A 20,977-nucleotide genomic window follows, 5' to 3' on the forward strand; every position below is an offset into this window, starting at 1 on the left:
ATCAAAACATCCTAAATCACCCTTATATTTATCATTAAGTTGGATACTTTCATGATTCAATCGAAAAGTGAAGGATTAAACCAAAAGTAGTGAAAAGAACAGGTTACTAACTAAAATAAGCATACAATGCGGGTGTGAAAATGCAAAATATATATATATATATATATATATATATATATATATATATGGCAAATATATAGATCGTTTTTCGTTTTTCCTTAACCAGAGGGCAGAGGGTAAGTGAGAAGTTAAAAAGCGCTGGAACATGACAGCATATGAAATTAGAAGCTAAGAAATGAGCATCAATATTAATTGTTACACCAACTCATCAAACATAACCTACCTTTATCCAAGGAAAAAATAAATAAATAAAAATATCCACCTTTTTACATGGAAGTTGGAAGAATAGTACAATCGATATTATTGAAAAGCCAAGATTGCTTCTGATCAGGATCATCACACAATTGCCAGATGTCTTTCTCTATCAGCAAATCTTCTCTACTACTGATGAGTGCACAAGCAATACAATGTCAAAACTTAAAAATATATTAACAAGACTAGTTAAATATCATCTAATGAGACACCCAGAAACGGGCTCATGCTAAAAGACTCCACTTCAACCTCAGCAGGTCCTCCATTTTGATGCCCTGAGCTCGTAGCCTCGTCGTAATGGTTGGGTTGCCAACAAAAACCTTCTACTGCTCCTTCCGAGAGAGAGAGAGAGAGAGAGAGAGAAAAAAAAAGAACAGAAAAGAAAATCGTCAGTACTTCTTTCCAGCTTGAACAAAATTAATGAGGATAAGGGAAGAATTACATGGAATTAATACCTGGTAAAGAGTAATTGTTTCCATTGAGTGGTAACCCATGAAATGTTCTAAAATTATCCAATTGCTGTTGTAACAGAGGGCCTACTTGCTCCACATTGGCCTGCAGAAATTACCAACAAATACTGCAGATGTAAGTAAAGATTCAAATGCATGCCATTGCATACATGTGTATATGGAGATTTCTAATCCTTACTCTTTGGTGCATGGATGCTAAAGTTTCACCAATTGTGCAAGTAGTTGCATGCTCTAGAGTTTTCTCAAACGCCTTATCTGACATGCGCAGTATCTGATTCATAAGGTCAGAAAAGTATCATTTAGTGATACAAGGCATATATATATAACTGCGTACATGATCAAGTTTCTTTTCCTACCTTGCGGAGACGGTGACGATTTGAAATTGATAGGTTCAAGAAATCGTCAACTGTTTGTATGCGCGCCTCCTCGAGCCTCTTGTGAATTTTTCCTCCCTTTGAAATATTCATGAGCCTCCAGACATCATCCGAAGGAGATGGAGGGTAATGCTTCATGTAAGCTGTTTTAACCCACGAAAATAAGAATAAGACTGAATACAGAGCCAGGAAGAACACTCTTCTTTTTATCTGTTAGATGTCATATGCATTATGATGATCATAATTTCATGGTTTATTTCCTGCTATCTACTCTTTTCTTACATAAATTTGTATACAACATCCTATGCTTTAGTAATCTTGTGATTCAGACCCATCATGTCAGAGTACAGGCTCTGAATGACAAAATACCTAAAACTAAGAACCTTGCTATTCATGGTATAAAAACAATAAACCTCCATGATTATGAACAATCTCTAAAGTACGATGTAGATGTATTAAACTGGCAATAAGAAGAGTCTTAATCACTATTTGCTACTATAAATTAGATTAGGAGAAATATCGTTCAGGGGATTATACTTACACTCTCCTCTCTGGTCTTTGACAGTGAAGCTTTTTGTCACTGCTTCCTTCATCCTAGGCCCTTCACAGACTCGTGCGCCCAAACAAAATCTCCCACTTCTTATCCAGCTTGAGTTATCCGTGAACATGATATCCTCAACTGAAACACTTGTTGTGTTCAGTGTCACAGCAATACTTTTCCCCACTAGTAATGGCCTCTTCCCCTCCCTTGGCTTAACTATCTTGCTGTCGAATTCATCACTGCTCCAATTCTGGTGATCTTTGGGGTCAAAATCGCCATCGAGGACAACTATTTCGACTTTGCTTGGTGGTCCAGAATACATTGTAGAGCTATCACCAGCTTCATTGTACATAAGTTGGATTTGGAGAGATTTATTCTTGCTGTCTACTATCCTGTTACCAGTGAAGACAACTTCTGATGGCAAATTCACAAAGGCGAGCATTAGGTTTGGTGTTGATTCGATTTCTTTGATGCGCAGTTGAGTAGGTCTGAAAATTAATGAGTACATATATGTTAGATCACAACAACTGTATATAAATGAATCAAATGAAGAGCTCTTATTGCACATTCATTCAGAAATACTTTCTGATAGAAAGAAAAAGTTCAGTGATTTCTACCTGTGCGATAACTGTGAAAAATATCTATCAAATGCACGCTCCAACTCGTCTTTCACCTGCGCACGCAAATGATTGACACTTTCTTAGCACAAATTTGCATATGTTAATTAGCCTTTACTTCCGTTCACCTGTTTGGTCCTAGCAATCAAAGTTTACTGCTTGCTTTTTATATCATTACAACTATAGCATGAAAATCTCGAAGCTCTCATTAAAGATTTCATCATATATACCAATATCCGCAACTTTGGTTCCAGCATCGAACTGATTTTGCGTGCAGTTTCCGTGATCATGACTTCTTTAATGACGCTGTAAGAGAGATTAATACGTGAAAAAGGATAAGTCAGCAATCATGAGAAAACTATTCATATATGAACACTAAACTGTAAGGTAAAGAATTCACTTTAGCATTAAAACATAAAGATTGAAGACAAGAAGGAAGCAACAGATACTAACAGTGAGAAAGACGGCATGGATTTCATCCGCTTTGCCACGGGCTGATATGGGTCTTTCTCATTGCCAAGTGCCATCTTCTTGTCTGGACTTTGGAAGGAACTGATGAAGGTTTTAGATTATAAAATGGCAAGAGAAGTATTGGATGCTATGGGAACTGGTTAGAATGGGCTACAAATAGGCCAGATAAGGATTATTTTACGATTAAATGAACATTCTTAGTAGGTTCTTGGAATATATGTGGAAAAGATTTGCTGGGGAATAGTTTTCATTAGAGGAAACAGAGGAGTAACTTGTGCGAAGCTTAGGTGATGATTCAATAACTCAAAAGTCAATGGCTCTCTCGCTCTCTTGCAGCAGCTGGAACTAGATATCATTGAGTTCCTTATTAAAAAAAGAAAAAAGAAAAGAGAGAGCTTGTAATATTAAATCCTATCTCAAATTTTATTAAAACTCGTCTTAATTTCTAATAAGTAATAAGAATACTGATATCCTTTTTTCATCCTTCTTAGAATTAATTTCTTACAATGCTGATGCACAAAACAATAGGTACAAAATTTTAAAAATAATAATAATAATAATAAGACAATCATATGGTTCATATTTCACATCACACAATTTTTATAAATTTATAGTTCACCCCTTACATTTTATATGCTTTGAACGTTTTTTCAAAAAACCACCTCATGTAATCGAAATTAGCCAAAGGGTATCAGAAATAGAACGCTCCACTAGAATTCAACTTCGATTTTACGGAAGGCACATTCTAATATCATAGATAAGGGAAGGTATTTTTAAGATATATAATAAAATATTCTTCTATTGATACATTTTTATTAGCCATGATTAACTTGGGATATTTTATGAGGAAAACAAGTCTACGTGACATGTGGCACGAAATGTACATACTGAAAAAGTTAAGACGTGAACGATAAATTTATGAAATATATAATATAGGGTGTGAATTTTTTTTTTCTTTCTTTCTAAAATTTAATGTCCGAAAGCAAATAAGAAAGTGAAACAGGCTTATTACAGTATTTATCCAGCATGTGTGTATAAAGGGGACATCTCATGGGCCTATATATGGCCCAATATTTGGAAACTGGGCCAATTACGCTCAGTTCTTATGCTCTGGTCTATTACTGGGCCTAGTTCTCGAGCCCAGGGAACAAAAAGAAGTGAACTTTCTTCGGCAAAACCTCACAACAATGGTGTGGAGTGGAGAAGATGGGAGAGGAGGAGGAAGACGATACGAGGAGAGAAGCCGCTTTGGCCGCAACCCCACTCCTCGATCCCAGCTTCAAACCGTCAAAGCTCTCTCAATCTCAACTCGATAAATTTAAGGTACCTCTCAATCTATGGGCAATCCAAGAATTGTTTGGTTTTCTTAATTTTAGGGCACAAGAAAACAATTTTAAAGGAAATATTGTACAGGAGGATAGAATTGGGAAGTGGGTTTTTTTTTCTCCAGATTGTAAGTTGGTGAAAAAGTAGGCTTACTGTCCTCTCTCGCGTAATGATGTTGATCCAAGTTCATATTTGTCTTTTATTTTCCTTTTCTAGGGTTGAATTTTGGTTTTATTTTGTATTTTGTACGAGAAATAAGAGACAAACAACCAAAAAATTTATTGAAAAAAGTTGCAATCTTTTCTTGTTTTACCTTCCACTCTCAGAGCTTCCAAATGCGATATTTATAGATGTCAATAATGGTCGAAACCAAATTAAGGCGTGAAACTAGTGCGTAATTTTAGTCAGGAAAACAGCTGATCGCATTCTCCATTCCCTATGCTGTGAGGTGCTTCTTTCTGCGCTAACTACACTTGTTAATTCTCCTTTTGTTTTGTGTGGTAGGAATTGCACAAGAAAAGGTTGCAGATAAAAGTGAAAGCTAAGGATAAAGAGAAAACTAAAGGTACCTCCCTTTTTTCCGTTGGTCGATATCATAAGTTGTTCATTCATGTATTTGATCTCTTTAGGGAAGGCAAGAGGCTGCAAGGATCTTGGCATTGAAGATAATGAAGTTGTATCTACTACTAGTACACTAAAAGATACGAAGAAGTCTATTTTGAAGGAAGTTACAGGCTTGGTAGGTGAAAATGATATGTTTCTCCTTTCCTGATTAGAGATATCTATATTACTAAGATACTTTCATAAGAATGACTTTCTGATTACTATATTAAGGTCCATATATGTGTTGATTTCTGATAATTTTAATCGTTATTAAGTGATATCAAGTTACCTTGATATCTCAAGGGAATTTATTTTTAGATAATTGGAAGTGATGATTTTTTCTCTTTTTTTACCTCAGGAGAGAGAAATTCCTTTGCCGTCAAAGAAGAAACAGAAGTTACATTGGGGGTATCATTTCTTTCCTGTTTCACATTATTTGGCTCTTTATTTTAGATACTTTTTGTACTATCGATGCTTGTAGTAGAAAATTTGTGTACATTAATGGAAATTAAGTACATTTCTTTTTATTATCACTCCTCTAGAAAGTTAATGGTAACATGGCTCTTTTTATCAATTTTAAATTGTAGCAATTTATTTTTCGATTAATTTCCAGGTGTATGCAATGGTAAATATCATATCTGGTTGTAGTCTATTGCACTTTGTTTTCCAATTAAAATAGCTTCTGTAGCTAGTTAGAATTGCAGGTTATTTACTTGCTCGGTTTATGAAAAGTAAACTAATCAACTTTATGGTATGTGACACTCACAGACCCAATTAATTCATGCCATTTCTTTCCTCAATCAGCAGCTCTATCGGCCTGACATCTAGATGCTTGATAACATAGTTGTTGAACCAGTAGAAAAAGATGAACTGCTCGATGTTTCTGACACGACGAAGGGGTAACGCCCTTACTAATCATCTTCACCAGTTCATGAGAAGCACACTCCAAAATGAATTCTATAAGTCCTTTGCTAACTGCTCCGAAAAGCCCTCGGGTGACTGGCTGAGACTCCAGCAATTGAATTTCATCTTTGTTTTACTAATCATTGTGTATCTTTTTTCATATACAATATTTGCTTGGCTGTTTTGGGTTTCCTGTATCCAAACAAGTTAGATGTTCGACAATTGAAGTAGCAAAGTCTAAGTTGCACTAGTAGTTGAAATAGAAGCAGCAATACCATTGAACCTCAAACCCACAATTTCTAGACCTTTGGCACAGTTTTCACTAGCTGGGTAGCATTATCATTCTTAGTACCCAACCTTTTCTCTTAGGACGCTCCGTTCCTGTTAAGCAGAATCAGACCATTAGTACATTTTGTGTGCAATGGATTGGTTTTGAATCTGGACGAATCAAATTATGTAATCTTGAAATCTTTGGATCAAAGCATTTATTGCCTTTTAAGAATCAATTCCTAAGACACGATAATAGCTTAGATATTTTTAGTTCTCATGGCATAATACTGGTACAGAAAACCTCTTTAGTCTTAATATGATAGTGGTTCATTGCATCGAATGATATGCTGCAACTTGTTCTTATTTCATACCGAGGAATTTTGTCTTTCTATGTCAGAGTGCTCACCCATTATGCTGTATTTGACAGGCTTGACGCTAAAGAAAGATGGGAAAGAAAAGCTAACATGTAAATTGGTGAAGCAACTCAAGCAGGCCAATTGGTGTGATGTGACTCCTGTATGCAGAAATTCTCACTGGGAAACTTTGCTGTCATTGATTCCACTAGAAGTGCTTGAAATAAGCAGATGTCAAAACCATTTATAAAATGGAGAGAAATTTTTTTTTCCTTTGGGGTTGTGCTCTTTTGTAACTAAATGAGTTTATTGATAAAGTTTATGTTACTAATTTTAACTGTGATGGATTCATATCGCCAAGACAAATGGCTATTGAAGTTGTGAAAACAGAAACAAATTATTCCTTTGAATTGATGCAAGAAGAAATTGGAGTTCTTGACAGAAGTTACAAAGTCGTAAGGCTAATACATGCCTATAATACACCGAGTAAACGCCATTGTGCAAATCAAGTATCATGCCTTGTCTTCTATTCATATTACTAGTAAACTTGTGTGCTCATCAACAATTTTAAGTTACTGCAATAGGCCACTATTTAATTTTTACAAACTTTGAACTTGCATATTATAGAATGTTGATTGTTACAAACACCCACCAATGTTTGTGAAAGGCAGGAATGGATTCTCCTTTTGAAAACTCCACCTTGTCCGCCAGCCCCAAAAATGGAGACTGCAAGAATAAAGATAGAGCCATCTCCATCTCCTTTGCTCTATTCTATATGGAAAAGGTAGTCCTCAAAGAACATTGAACTTATCATCCAATTCTACCCACTAGAGCAAGATTATCCCAAGTTAATGCCTCTCTATGCCATAGACAATTCATGTGAACCAACCCTCAGGTCAAATGTGGAATTAATAGATTAGAACCACGTTGCCCCCAAAAGATCAGGTGCACTCCAAGCCAGCATCAACTTTCTATAATTGGAAATCCAAGACAAGAATTTGCCTACTTGAGTGCCCTGTTTTTGGTGCATATCTTGTGCTGGCCTTTCAATGTTATCCAAATGCTATTGGGAGCTCAGATGGATAACCCATTCACTCTTTGCAGCATTTTGTATTATCGATTGGCCATGCCACTTGATCATTATATAGAAAGTTGGATGCTGATCACCCCAGCTTAATTGGTTTTAGTGGTTGTCTATTCCGAGATTAAGTTTCTGAAGGCTATATAGCTTTATGGAGCACTAGCCAATGTATTGGCAAAGATAATAAATGCAATGAATAGAATAGCATTTCAAGAACTTTTTGGGCAAATGCTGTGTTGCTTTCTTCTTCTTTTCTACAACCTTTTGTTACTCTTTCTAGCCGGATCAAATCTAGTTTTATTTGAACCAGAAATGATGACTATGGAAAGAAGAATCCTTATATTTTTTTAATGTATAATAGCATATCATATTACAAAATATTTTTTTTTGCAACAATTAAACATAACTAAAAATATCTACGTTTGACTATGCACACCTTTTGATATTATAATAGTGATAAATGCAAACTAAGCTGCAAAGTTTTGGAGCTATTAGATCAGAGTGTAGCACTATGATTAAGGAGACAATCAGCATATTTGTTCATGTTCCACATGCAACGCATACACTCTAAAAAGAAGTAAAGACGCAAACTTGAATTCAAGAAGCTGAATTTTAACAAAGAGGTACAAGTATGCAAAGGATAAAATGAGGTTGATGTACATCACAAGAAATTTTGATTGGTCTCTGTTTTAAATAAGTAGGAGGATTTCTCACAGAATTTGTTTGACAAAGACGATGATACCAAATCTGACATTTAGTCATCTACTCATTCCAACTCCCTTGTTATTCTTTAGCCAATCATTTTCCAATGGGCCTCCTTTTTCGTTATCTAATTGATTCGATGATGCTAATACCATCTAACACATCGTATTTTAAATGCGTCAAGTTGTTGATAAATGCATATTCGAGTCAATGGCTTCCTGGAAACCTTAAAATATAATCAATCTCTCCTTAACAAGAAGCCAATATGATTTTGCCTACCATTTCTCCACCTTCTAATAACTTTCACACATCCAAAAAAACACGAGTCAACCTCATACACGATGTTTGAGGGTCTAAGTGTAATTAGCTCCTAAAAAATAACTCCGAGGGATGCAGAAGTAAAACAACAAATATAGAAGGGTAGATGTGAGAAAAAAAGATCACCACCACCACCAAATCGGAGGAGATTGACCACAGTCGTCTGATCTGCTAACTCTGGAATCTGGACCACCGTGATACACTGGACCACGTCACGTCACGTCACGTCGACCCTCTCTAAAGTTTTAAAACCCCCCGGACGAAATTACGATCCATACCCCACCCTTTATTCGCTCCCAGTCCCAGACGGATAAGGAATTATGGATCCCCTGAGAGCCGGATAACAGATTCCAGGTCACAGGAATCCCTTGTGGACGGGGGAGAGGGGGGGCAAAAACGTCCGCCGGAATTAGCCACCGCCTTATTAAGGTTTGGTAAAAGCCCAATCGGTGACGTGGACCCGTGGGGCCCAGGACGTGTGAACGTCACCCAATAGTGAGGGGACTCAGGGGGAGAGAGGCGGCATGAGAGGGCCACGTGTCCGACTTACTGGGCCACGTGCCCCGCCCATGCCCCGCGTACTCCCGTGTATGCTCCGGCCTTGTCGGGAAAACTTTCACTCCCAGGTGTATTTCCTATACTACCCCTATTCTTCCTTCCTTTCTTTTTAAAAAATTCATGTATATAAATAAATAAATAAATATATATATATATATATATTGGATGTTTTTTTTTTCCTTACTTGTAGTTAACTTTTATTTACTTTATCAGGTTTTGTAATGCTAGCAAAATCTAGTCAGAGTCGAGCTACGTTGTCGTCCACTAAACATACATCATCACTTGGACAACTCGAATACGTTCTTCTTGCTTGACTGCTGCCCATCGGGCAAATCGGACCACTAGTTCAGTTTTAGATACATGGGGGCATATTCGTCCAACGACTCTCCTGCTCTTCTATGACCCTTTCAGGAAACTACAAGAGTGACCACAAAAGGTAACAGACATAAAATATATTGGATTCCCATTCTACCCTTACGAAGTGGTTGCCTACGAGGACGAGGGACAAGACCGAGTGGGAAGCGGATAGGAGTAGGAGGAGGCAACAGCAAACACCTCCACTCCTCGCACGCCCTTCCCACGTGCCATTGACATGTCGCATCGCATGCCTGTGGAGTAACTATAATTAAATCAGTTTTAACTTAGGAATTTCTTCCCAACAAGGCAACAACTGCCCCGGTAATTGAGGCTCCAACTCGGATAGGTCGGGGAAGTTGTGGGTGGGTTTATTTTAGGGGCGGCCTCCTTAATCCCTTATCAACGGCTGCGAACCCTCTCAGCATCAGCAAACGCTTCCATTCCCCCTTCCTCCTCGTTGAATAAAACGAATAAACTAACCCCACAAATTGCCTCAGAAATTAAACAAAGAATACAATAGATAAAGAAAGAGAGAGAGAGAGAGAGAGAGACGAAATCCGGAGGTAGGGGATATCGTCATAGGTTTGGGAGGAGAAGAAAGCCCTAATTAAGGTTCTAGATCAGGAAGATGGCGACGCCATTGGCGGGGGACGGGGTTCTGGCTCTGATGCCGCAGGAGGCGGTGAATTCGATCGATCCGTCTTCTTCGTCGGCGCCGGCGAGTGGATGCATCGAGAACTCAGCGCAGAAGTTGCCAATCTTGATCTTCCTGTACTTCCAGAAGGCAATCCGTTCGGAGCTGGATGGGCTCCACCGCGCGGCGGTCAAACTCGCCACCGACCGCAGCGGCGACGTGAAGGAGCTCTCTGACCGGTGCCGGTTCCTCTTCGCCATCTATAAACACCACTGCAATGCAGAGGACGCGGTAATTTTTGGTCTTCTTGATGCTTCTTGAGAAGAAATGTCGAGATTTTCTATGGTTCTCTTGGTTTTCGAATGGTCTAGGATGAACTTTTGCTGTTCTTGTGGTGATTTGGATGGTTCTCCGGAAATTTAAGAAGCTACTGCACGATTTAGGTCAAACATTATTTCGTCTGACCTCGATGATAAACGGGAGCTGCGTTTGTAATCAGATTCTTCCATCATTTTAGGCTCTCAACGGAAAGACTGCCTGCTTTTGGTTCTGATTAATATGTTAGGCAGTTTGGAAATTATCATATGAAATAATATGCACAATTTTAATGTAGTGGGAATAAGGATGTGGAGTTAGATAATGGGTATTAGGAAAGACAGGATAAGAAACCAATGTTTCCCAAGAGTTAGAGTTAGAAATAATTGAGTACGACTTATGGAAAAAAATCACATCAACTGGTTTATGCATGTGCAAGGTCCGCAGAGCATAATAGGAAGGTGCAAATATTTCAATAAAGTTGAAGGTATCTAAATAGGTAGAGGGTGAGCAAGAGGGACTCGGAAGCATGTGTGATAGCACTTAATCAATCTGTAGCATCCAAATACAGTGTCAGATAGAAATCTTTTGTTTGATGATAATTTTACAGAAATGATGTGACATAATTGTTACGTATATTAAGTCTGTGATGACTAGATGTCTACAACAAGACAAATTATAACAAGTTTGTCTTGAATGTCACAGGTTATCTTTCCGGCGCTCGACATACGTGTTAAGAATGTAGCACAAACATATTCCCTGGAGCATAAAGGGGAGAGTGATCTCTTCGATCAGTTGGTTGATTTGTTATCTTTGGATGTACAAGATGATGATAGTTTTCGGCGAGAACTTGCTTCCTGCACGGGAGCCATTCAAACATCTCTTAACCAGCACATGTCAAAGGAAGAGGAGCAGGTATCTCTCTCTCTCTCTCTCTCTCTCTCTCTCTCTCTCTCTCTCTCTCTCTCCCCTCCCTCCCTCTATATATATATATATATATAATCCTTCTCTTATTACTATCAGTCTTGAGAAGTGTAGATTGTGTTTGCTAGTATAGCCATCAAAGATTTTCTGATTGCTGTCTATTTCTTTCAAACTCTTAATGTTTGAATATACACATGAAATTTTATTTCACATATTCACTATGCTCTCCATTTTTATTTAGTATTATAGTTTCACCCTGTAGCATTTCATGGATATTATTTCATGGATATTATTTATTGACTAACAGTGTGCGTGTTTCAGGTCTTCCCCTTGCTTATTGAGAAGTTTTCATTTGAAGAGCAGGCTGATTTGGTTTGGCAGTTCTTGTGTAACATACCTGTGAACATGTTGGTAGAATTTCTTCCATGGCTCTCATCTTGTGTTTCACCTGATGAGCGTCAAGATATGCTTAAGTGTCTGTGCAAAATAATCCCTGAAGAAAAGCTTCTTCAGAAGGTAGTAATACTAATGGTTTTCATCTTTCTTTTTAGCTTCTTTGGATTTGCTACATTTAACTGCTAATTATAATAATGAAGGTCATATTTACTTGGATGGAAGGGAAAGGATCAAAAAATTTGGGGCATGACTTTCTTGATGATTCTCACTCGGAGAACTCTGTTAGATGTGAGTCTACCATGTCGGGTGATCACAGTGATAATCACAAGTCTCAGTATGAACATTTAAGGATTGGAAAGAGAAAACTCAAGGAGTCAGAGCCCGATTCACTTGACCTTGGGGTACATCCTATAGATGAGATATTGCATTGGCATAAGGCTATCAGAAAAGAATTGAATGATATAGCAGAAGAGGCAAGGAAGATACAGCGTTTTGGAGATTTTTCTGATTTATCGGCCTTTAATGTGAGGCTTCAGTTTATTGCCGATATATGTATCTTTCACAGGTATGCAACTTTTATTTGTATCTGTATTAAAATCCTTCTACTGAAAATTCTTCTGTCTTTCTTTATCAGATATCATTAAACATGTTTCATTCTTTTTCCTTGTCTAGCTTATGATGATTTAAATCAATTGATTTTTTTTTTTCTGCTTTAAATTTCTCTCTGGTCAATTTTATTGCTACGGGCAACAGGGAGAAAAAAGAAATATGCCAACACCATATGGGCATAATCTTTAATTCATCATATTAGTCCCATTATCTTTTCTAATTGTATAATTCTCAGTCTCTTTCATTGGATCTTTAACTAAATTATAATATATCATTCTATTACAAAACTAAGACACCTTTGAGTCTGTTACATAGATCGGCACAATAAGTAGCTGGAAAAAACAGAATATTGGCTTCAATTGTAAAAATTGTCTTGCACAGTACAAAAACGAATCCTAATACCTCAGGTCTTCCTAAATCAAACTAGTGCAACAAGTCGCACTCTTGTGAGACTGGCCTATGCCAACTCAAGTAGGAATACCGATCAACAAACAACTGAGTTCAGTTCTAAAACTTATGTAAGAACAGAAAATGCAGAGCTCCACAAAGGCCTTTATAAAAGGATTGCCAAATTTCCAGAAGTAAAGGAGCTTGTTAGAGTTGTTTAAATTATTTTAGTTCTGCATTACAGTCATTTACTTGGATGTGCTACATGCTGATATAAGCACAGTTAGAGGTATGGTGATTAGATGGGCTGAAATATATGTGATAGGTGATTGATCATTGATTGTGAGGGTTATATGGCATTGTATTATGTTTTCCAAGAGGAGGAGGTGGCAGGACAAGAGATATACCTGAATTAATAAAGTTAATTACCATCAAGGTTTTGTCATTTTTTTGGTTGTATCTTTGATGTATGGTTGATTTTCGTTACAAGAATGGCTGTGCCGAACAACACTTGCCGTGTTGATGAGTTATTGGCATCCGGCATGAGTGCGTGCTGAATCGGCTCAACCTTGTACCAACCTATGATATCGGCACAAGTTGGGTGCCGCTCAACATCCAATAACCCTTTAGGGGTTAGGTTAGTCTAAGAGACATTTCGGTCTCTTTGTTTGGGAGTCACTTTACTAAGAAAACAAATGGGAGTGAGAAAAGGTGAAAGAGAGGAGATTAATGAAAATTTCAAAATTTCATCTTCAAATCCCATTATAAGGGCCTTTCTACATAGATCTAACATTTTGGTGCTAGAACTATGAAAAGGTATCCTTTAGAATGTCGGAATCAAAGGAAAGCTTTGATTTCCCCACAGTTCTCCCAAATTTTATGAAATCTAAAATAATATATCAAATTCATTCAAATTGGGTCAAAATTGGTATAGGAACATATTAGCTTAACTCCATATGAGTTGATTTAAACCTAAACAATATAATTTTATCTAACATTTCAGCATAACTAGATTTTTCCAAAGAAAATCCCCAAATCTCAAAAAATAAGGCGCACCTGCCATAGCCACAACAATCTTATTATGTTCCATATCCATGACCTATATATAGCTATCATGTGTTCGTGTCGATCATTCTTGTGCATGTTTAATATGCATATCACATTATACGAGAGTTGCAAACTACATATTTGTACAAACAATATGTGAGAAGTTATAATAAGCATTACTATCATTGGACGAGTTTTGAGGACCATCAACAATATATGACGCAAGATTCTCATGTTATTTTTGTTCCAGCAAATGAAGTTTTTAATCATTCCCGTTATTCTATGTTCAACTAGATTTTTATTTTAATTATTAAATTATTATTAATTAATAAATGTATTCAATTATATTATGTGTTGATTCATATTTCTACTTGACTATTGCTATATCTTTAATAAAATAGATCATTTAGCTAAGAATAAAAGACTCTAATGTAGGCTTTAATACATATATTAAACTAAAAAATATATCTAAATATTCTAAAAAAATTATTAGAGGTGTGTTAAAGGCGTTCCTCTGGCACGTAGGGGCGTGCTGCACGTCACACCCCATGTCGACCGGAGACTGGCATGGCAATCCTTAGACTTCATTGATCGTATTGCTCCAATATTTGCCAAATGCCTAACATGTCCTGTCCAGGTGTACATGTGCTTGTAATCTGTGTCCATATTTGACTGACATGTTAATCATATGATTAATAGTTCACATGCTTTGAAATTGGATAACTCCAACACATTAAAGAACTCAGACTAGGTTTCTACAATGGCGCAGTTATCTTAATCCACCATCTTGGAGGCTACATTTATTTGTGGTTTTTCTTTTTTTCCCTTTTGTTACAGTGTTGCAGAGGATCAAGTTATATTTCCTGCAGTGGATGGGGAGTTTTCTTTTGTGCAGGAGCATGCAGAAGAAGAAAGTCGATTCAACAAATTTAGGTGCCTAATTGAACAAATCCAAAAAGCAGGAGCTGAATCAACATCAGCAGAGTTCTACTCTGAGTTGTGTTCACATGCTGATCAGATAATGGAGACCATTGAGAAGCACTTCCATAATGAGGAAGTTAAGGTTAGCCAATGTGTTTGATAGTTAAATTATAAGTGGTGATGTTTTATCTCATACATCAAGAGATGAAGCAATCTCTGTTGTTTCCTTTTTTTTTCTTTCTAGATTCTTCCTCTAGCCAGGGCACATTTCTCCCATGAGAAGCAGCGGAAACTTCTATACAAAAGTATATGTGTTATGCCCTTAAAATTGCTAGAGCGGGTTTTACCATGGCTTGTCTCAAAGCTAAGTGATGAGGAAGCAAAGTTATTTCTTCAGAATATGCATCTGGCAGGTAGTATATTTTATTTTCCTTTATCTTTTATTACATATTCTTCATTATTATTATTTTCATACCTTCTTTCTCTGTCTAAATGAAACAAGGCTCATGATGTTGTGATACAGCTTCATCATCTGAAACTGCACTGGTCACTCTTTTCTCTGGCTGGGCATGTAAAGGACGCTCAGAGGACATATCCAGTCCTGGCAAGTTTGTATGCTTGACATCCAAAGCAATTGGCTGTCTTTTGGATGACAGAGTTGAGTCAGATACCTGTCAAAAATTCTGTCCATGTGCTTGCCCACTTAACACCAAAGCTGAATCACCACCTTTACGATCTGGTAACTATGTCAGACCAGTGAAGAGAGGAAATTTTTCAGAATCCATTGGACATTCTTCTAAAAGTGACCATTTTGAAACTGCTGATGTTGAAGGAGGCCCTTGTAGCAGAAAACCCTGTTGCATACCAGGATTAGGAGTAGATGGCAGCAATCTTAGGATTAGCTCACTGGCCTCTGCAAGGTCCTTCCATTCTTTGTCGTACAATTCTTTTGCTCCTTCATTATACTCCAGCCTCTTTTCTTGGGAGACGGAAATTATGTCATCAGATGCAGACAATGCTTTGAAACCAATTGATACCATATTCAAATTTCACAAAGCAATACGCAAGGATTTGGAGTACTTGGATGTTGAATCTGGAAAGCTTATAGATTGTGATGAGTCTTGCCTTAGACAGTTTATTGGACGATTTCGTCTATTGTGGGGTCTTTATAGGGCTCATAGTAATGCTGAGGATGAAATTGTTTTTCCAGCTTTAGAATCAAGAGAGACTCTTCATAATGTGAGTCATTCATATACTCTTGACCATAAGCAGGAAGAGAACTTATTTAAAGATATATCTGAAGCTCTTTCAGAGCTTTCCCAATTACATGACCATGTGAGCCAGAATGATGTTAAAACTGATACAGATGGAGGAAACACTGATTATTCTGCTAATGGACTTGATTGGACTAGGAAGCATAATGAGCTTGCGACAAAGCTTCAAGGAATGTGCAAGTCTATACGGGTGACTCTTGATAATCATGTTCTCAGGGAAGAACTAGAGTTGTGGCCCTTGTTTGACAAACATTTTTCTGTGGAGGAGCAGGATAAAATTATTGGTCGTATAATTGGAACAACTGGTGCAGAGGTTCTCCAGTCGATGCTACCATGGGTAACTTCAGCACTTAGTCAAGGGGAACAGAATAAGATGATGGACACTTGGATGCAAGCAACCAAAAATACAATGTTCAATGAATGGCTAAATGAATGGTGGAAGGGTACTCCTATATCGCCGCAAGCTTCGACAGAAAGCTGCAGCACCCTTCCAAAAGGTCTTTAACTTGATCCTTTTTTCTCCTCCTTTCTTCTGTGATCCTCAGATTTCTGAGGGTACCACACTATGTTTAAGAGAAAATGCAGTTCTTTTCCGAGAAGTTTTGGTTTTTTTAGTGTAATTGCTTATTTAATTATAATCATTTGGCCTTTTTAGGAACTGAACACCAAGAAAGTCTTGATCAGAGTGACCAAATGTTCAAGCCTGGATGGAAAGACATATTCCGGATGAATCAAAATGAGCTTGAATCGGAGATACGGAAGGTTTCTCGAGATCCAACACTTGACCCTAGGAGGAAAGCGTATCTGATTCAAAATCTCATGACAAGGTATATTCTATCTATAGTTACATCTGCACTGTAAGGTGTTGGAGTTAAGTTAAATTTAATTGCCTGGAAATATTCATTGCAGTCGCTGGATAGCTGCTCAACAGAAGTTACCTCAGGCAAGAACAGAAGAAAGCACTGAAGGTGAAGATTTAATTGGATGTACTCCATCATTTCGAGATCCAGAAGAGCAAACGTTTGGCTGTGAGCACTATAAACGGAACTGCAAGCTAGTTGCTGCATGTTGTAACAAGTTGTTCACATGCAGATTTTGTCATGATAAAGTTAGTGATCATGCTATGGATAGGTAAATCTGTCCAGAAAATTGAATAATATGATTCCTTTTTTCTATTTGAAAGGCTAGTTATTCTCTTTGGGAGAGGATGAAGATGTTTCAACTCCTAATCTGAATCAAGACTAGAATGTCTAAATTGAGAAGACTAATATTAAGATGGTTAGACTCCTGTCAATTCAAGGTCTAGTGGGGGCAAGATGTACAGTAATGATGCTATTTTTAAGTCAACTTGGATTTGTAAGCAAGAAGACCCTTACTAGTTTCCAGTTGGCAGTTGTGAAGGTTGCATTACCTTTTGTTGGCTCAAACCCAGTTCTTTATAACTGATGACAGTTGCCTGCTCTTTGATAGTTACTTTTAGTTCCTATCTAAAGAATCTGCTGATTTTTCTCTTGTTATCCTTTGTCTGATATTTACATAGAACCATTATGATCTAAGATCCATTTTAGAATTATCATTAGTCTTTGATTTACTATTGAGCATCTATTTGCATGGCCTTTCAAGTCTCACTTATTTTTGGTGGTATTTGTTTTTCTGCTTGTACCATCATTTTAGTTTTAGTTGTCCAACTTTGTATTCTTGCATCTGCAGGAAAGCAACGTCAGAGATGATGTGCATGCGCTGTTTGAAGGTCCAACCAGTTGGCCCTACCTGCAAAACACCCTCCTGTAATGGATTATCAATGGCAAAATATTACTGCAGCGTCTGCAAGTTTTTTGATGATGAAAGGTAATAACTGATACTCTAAGCCTGCGAGTCACTTACTGCCAGGACTATTTAGCCATAGACTGACTGGTAAATTTGGAAAGTGCACTGGATTTTTTTTTCTGCTATTTCTACTCATTTTATTTACATTGATAATAACACGAGAGCTTTTGGGACCAAGAAATATGCTTGTGGTATAAAATTGCTAATTCTGGAATGTTTTTACTCAGGACTGTATACCACTGTCCATTTTGCAATCTGTGTCGCCTTGGAAAAGGACTTGGTGTCGACTTCTTTCATTGCATGACGTGCAATTGTTGCTTGGGTATGAAGTTGGTTGAGCATAAATGCCGAGAGAAGGGTCTAGAGACAAATTGCCCTATCTGTTGTGATTTTCTGTTTACATCAAGCGCATCAGTAAGAGCTCTACCATGCGGCCATTTTATGCATTCGGCATGTTTTCAGGTCTGTTATTTTCAGCTGTATTTTTGAGATTCTTCTCTGATGCATTTTTCCGATATACAAAGATGGGAGAGCTAGTTGATAAACTGTTGGTTCTTAATTTCCAGGCATACACTTGTAGTCACTACACCTGCCCAATATGTAGTAAATCCTTGGGAGATATGGCGGTAAGATATCACTATTTCCTTTAGCATTGATATCTTATTTCTCTTTTGTTTTCATGTTAAAATAAATCCTAAAAGCTTGTTCATATTATTAGTTTCCTTTTCCTTTTTTGATACATATCAGGTTAGTGCAACATAAATATCTGGTCTTCTCCTTCTCTTATTTGCTTGCTTTACTTTTTATATATTTCTATGTATTGTTTTGTACTTGCAAAGTCATCTGGTGATTAACTATGCAAAAATTGAATTAAGATGCATTTACAAATCCTTATTTCTCCTGTCGAGCCCTAGCCCTAAACTTTCTGTACGTCAGTCTTTTATGAGCCAAAATGTCTTGATCTAGGGGTGTCACACCAAGTTGCCAATTATAATCTTATTCTTGCACTCTCTTGTAGGCCTTTTTGACATGTTGTAGTCTAGAACATACTAAAAGTTTATGACAAATTCTTTGCACTCACACAGATCCATTCTACAGTAGTTATGGTATGGCATTTAGATAGCTAAATAGTATCTCAACAAGACATTGCACCTTTCTCTCTCAGCATGTGGTTGTCAACTCTTAGCTAGTTCTATTGTACAATACACTGTAACTTTTTAATTGTCATAAATTAATATCGACCTATTAGACTTCTTACTGCTAATGAGAGTGCAACTGTTATGTTGGATACAGCAAATAATCCACTCCAATTTGGAGTTTAGAGGGCAGAGACCTGGAAAATATCAGTGAGAACTTTTCTTGAGGCATAGGTTGGAGTAGCCAACCACTTGAGATTAGTTGTCGCTTGTCAGTCATGAGAACTGAATTGTTAATATTACGTAGGCTAACGCAATCCGCTAAAGTAATTTCCTCTTGGGGAAACTGCATTTTAACCCTCTACGTTTATGCCTAAATTCATTTCACCTTCCATAGTTTTATTTATATCATTTTACTCCTTATGATTATATATAAATTCTATCATATTTAACTAATTTACAGATTGAATTTAAAGATATTTATTAGAGATAGAGTTCTAGATAATTGGATAAATATTCCGACGCATCAAAATAATACCGATCGAATTTGAGATAATGAAGATATAATAATACACTGAAAACACATGTATGTTTTTATTATTTTTTCTTATATGGAATCTAATCGGTATTATTTTAGATGCTTTAAAAAATTATTTAATTATCTATAATTTTATTTTTAATAAATATCTTTAAATTTGACTTGGTAGTTTGGTTATATATGATAAGAAAATATAACAGTTTCAATTTAAATATAACCATAATAAGATAAAATAGCACAAATAAAATTATAGGTGGGGAAGTAAAATTATGCCTAACCACAGATGGTTAAATGTAACTTTCTCTTTCCTCTTTTAAATTTGTTTATTATTGAGAAACTTTTAAAACCATGTACTAGATCACTATTAGTATGTGCTATATCCATTTCTTTATTAGATTGATCAAATATGGTTAAAATACTAGTAATTTCAGTTAGAATATAACTGTAAGAGGATAGAATGACACAAATAAAACTATAGAAGGTGAAGTGAAATTAGTCCTAATCATAGGAGGGTTAAATATAATTTTTCTTTTCCTCTTTCAAATTTGTTTATCATCGAGAAACCTTTAAAACCTTGTACTGCTCGCTGTTGGTATTTGCATACCCATTTCACTCTGCAGTCTTTTATGTTGTTCAGGTTTATTTTGGGATGCTTGATGCTCTGTTAATTGCCGAGGAGCTCCCTGAAGAATACAAGGATCGGTGTCAGGTATGTTCTTATCTTCCTTACCTCCTCTTCCTTATGTTACATTGTTCATATTATTTGTTGACTGTGTCATTGGTCCAGGACATACTTTGTAATGACTGTGATAAGAAGGGGACATCTCGCTTCCACTGGTTATATCACAAATGTGGTTTATGTGGTTCATACAATACCAGGGTTATTAAGACTGACACGACAATCTGTTCCACATCAAATCCATGAGGGCCTTGTTTGGCTGCCATTCCTTTTTGTGCTTTTCTTTTCCATATGTAAATATATTCTTACAACCATCTTTATGTAGCAGTACTGTAATATTTGAATCAGTTCATAGCCAATTCATTTTTTGCGCAAATTATATCATGCAATTTGTAGGCTCCAAGAATCCGTTCAAGATGGAACCAAAATATTACGGGTCAATTTGCCGTTAATCTATTGGTCATGTTGTGATTAATGCTTTCTTTATTAGCACAAGAATCGAAATTTAGCATTTTCTCAACAAAACGAAAAAAGAATCGAAATTTAGCTTTCAGTATTTCATACTGTGAACATCACATCATTTCTGTGGGACTCGGTGTGGTTAACATTCTATTTTCATATTAGGGTGAACTACTTTCCTTGGTGTTAAGTTCGCATAAAAGTTGTGGACCCGCTTGGATAAATCTAATTGAATTTATTAGGATTTGCAAAAGTTCACATTTGTCTGTTAGAATCTTGTCTTGTCATCGTATAACTGGAGAGAGTTTTTGTGCAAGCAACTTGCAAGCTCATGTCAAGCTTCGTAATGCTGATGATGCTCAGCATTAATGGAAGCGAATGTCAGATAATTATTTCTTATGAGAGTGCAGGAAGGATGCCTTTTGGCGTCTCTTGCCAGATTCTCCATGGAAGCGAGAATGATTTAAAAAGAGGTTTCTTTCAGTTCACAGGTGATACATGAATTTCACCATTTT

General features: G+C 36.8%; 3 protein-coding genes across 5 annotated transcripts; 2 read left to right on the forward strand and 1 right to left on the reverse strand.

Annotated features, from left to right (window-relative positions):
• Window positions 1-276: 276 nt before the first annotated feature.
• Window positions 277-3,014, reverse strand: LOC140794576 (calmodulin-binding protein 60 C-like). Of its 3 annotated transcripts, XM_073146659.1 has the most exons (9): window positions 2,828-3,014; window positions 2,605-2,680; window positions 2,375-2,430; window positions 1,758-2,245; window positions 1,199-1,359; window positions 1,021-1,113; window positions 828-927; window positions 622-704; window positions 277-504 (listed from the first exon to the last, which is right to left on the reverse strand). In XM_073146659.1, the coding sequence occupies exons 1-9, from the start codon at window positions 2,899-2,901 to the stop codon at window positions 502-504; spliced, it is 1,134 nt and encodes a 377-aa protein (XP_073002760.1). In that variant the 5' UTR covers window positions 2,902-3,014; the 3' UTR covers window positions 277-501. The 3 variants fall into 3 exon arrangements, with proteins under 3 accessions (XP_073002760.1, XP_073002759.1, XP_073002758.1); XM_073146658.1 differs by having other exon boundaries at window positions 345-698; XM_073146657.1 differs by having other exon boundaries at window positions 345-704; window positions 2,828-3,013.
• A 979-nt stretch (window positions 3,015-3,993) lies between these two features.
• Window positions 3,994-6,744, forward strand: LOC140794578 (uncharacterized). The gene is made up of 5 exons (XM_073146660.1): window positions 3,994-4,168; window positions 4,676-4,736; window positions 4,801-4,910; window positions 5,133-5,182; window positions 6,375-6,744. Exons 1-5 carry the CDS (start codon window positions 4,052-4,054, stop codon window positions 6,415-6,417), a joined length of 381 nt encoding a protein of 126 aa, XP_073002761.1. The 5' UTR covers window positions 3,994-4,051; the 3' UTR covers window positions 6,418-6,744.
• Window positions 6,745-9,720: 2,976 nt separating this feature from the next.
• On the forward strand, window positions 9,721-20,478 carry LOC140795381 (zinc finger protein BRUTUS). Its single transcript, XM_073147911.1, has 14 exons — window positions 9,721-10,241; window positions 10,971-11,180; window positions 11,511-11,705; window positions 11,786-12,150; window positions 14,466-14,691; window positions 14,794-14,962; window positions 15,073-16,320; window positions 16,479-16,650; window positions 16,733-16,954; window positions 17,534-17,671; window positions 17,878-18,112; window positions 18,217-18,276; window positions 19,962-20,033; window positions 20,112-20,478. The coding sequence occupies exons 1-14, from the start codon at window positions 9,945-9,947 to the stop codon at window positions 20,247-20,249; spliced, it is 3,747 nt and encodes a 1,248-aa protein (XP_073004012.1). The 5' UTR covers window positions 9,721-9,944; the 3' UTR covers window positions 20,250-20,478.
• The last annotated feature ends 499 nt before the right edge of the window (window positions 20,479-20,977 follow it).

The sequence above is a fragment of the Typha latifolia genome, chromosome 9 (genome assembly GCF_019914945.1).
Source record: "Typha latifolia isolate L0001 chromosome 9, TyphaL0001v2, whole genome shotgun sequence".
NCBI lineage: Eukaryota > Viridiplantae > Streptophyta > Magnoliopsida > Poales > Typhaceae > Typha > Typha latifolia.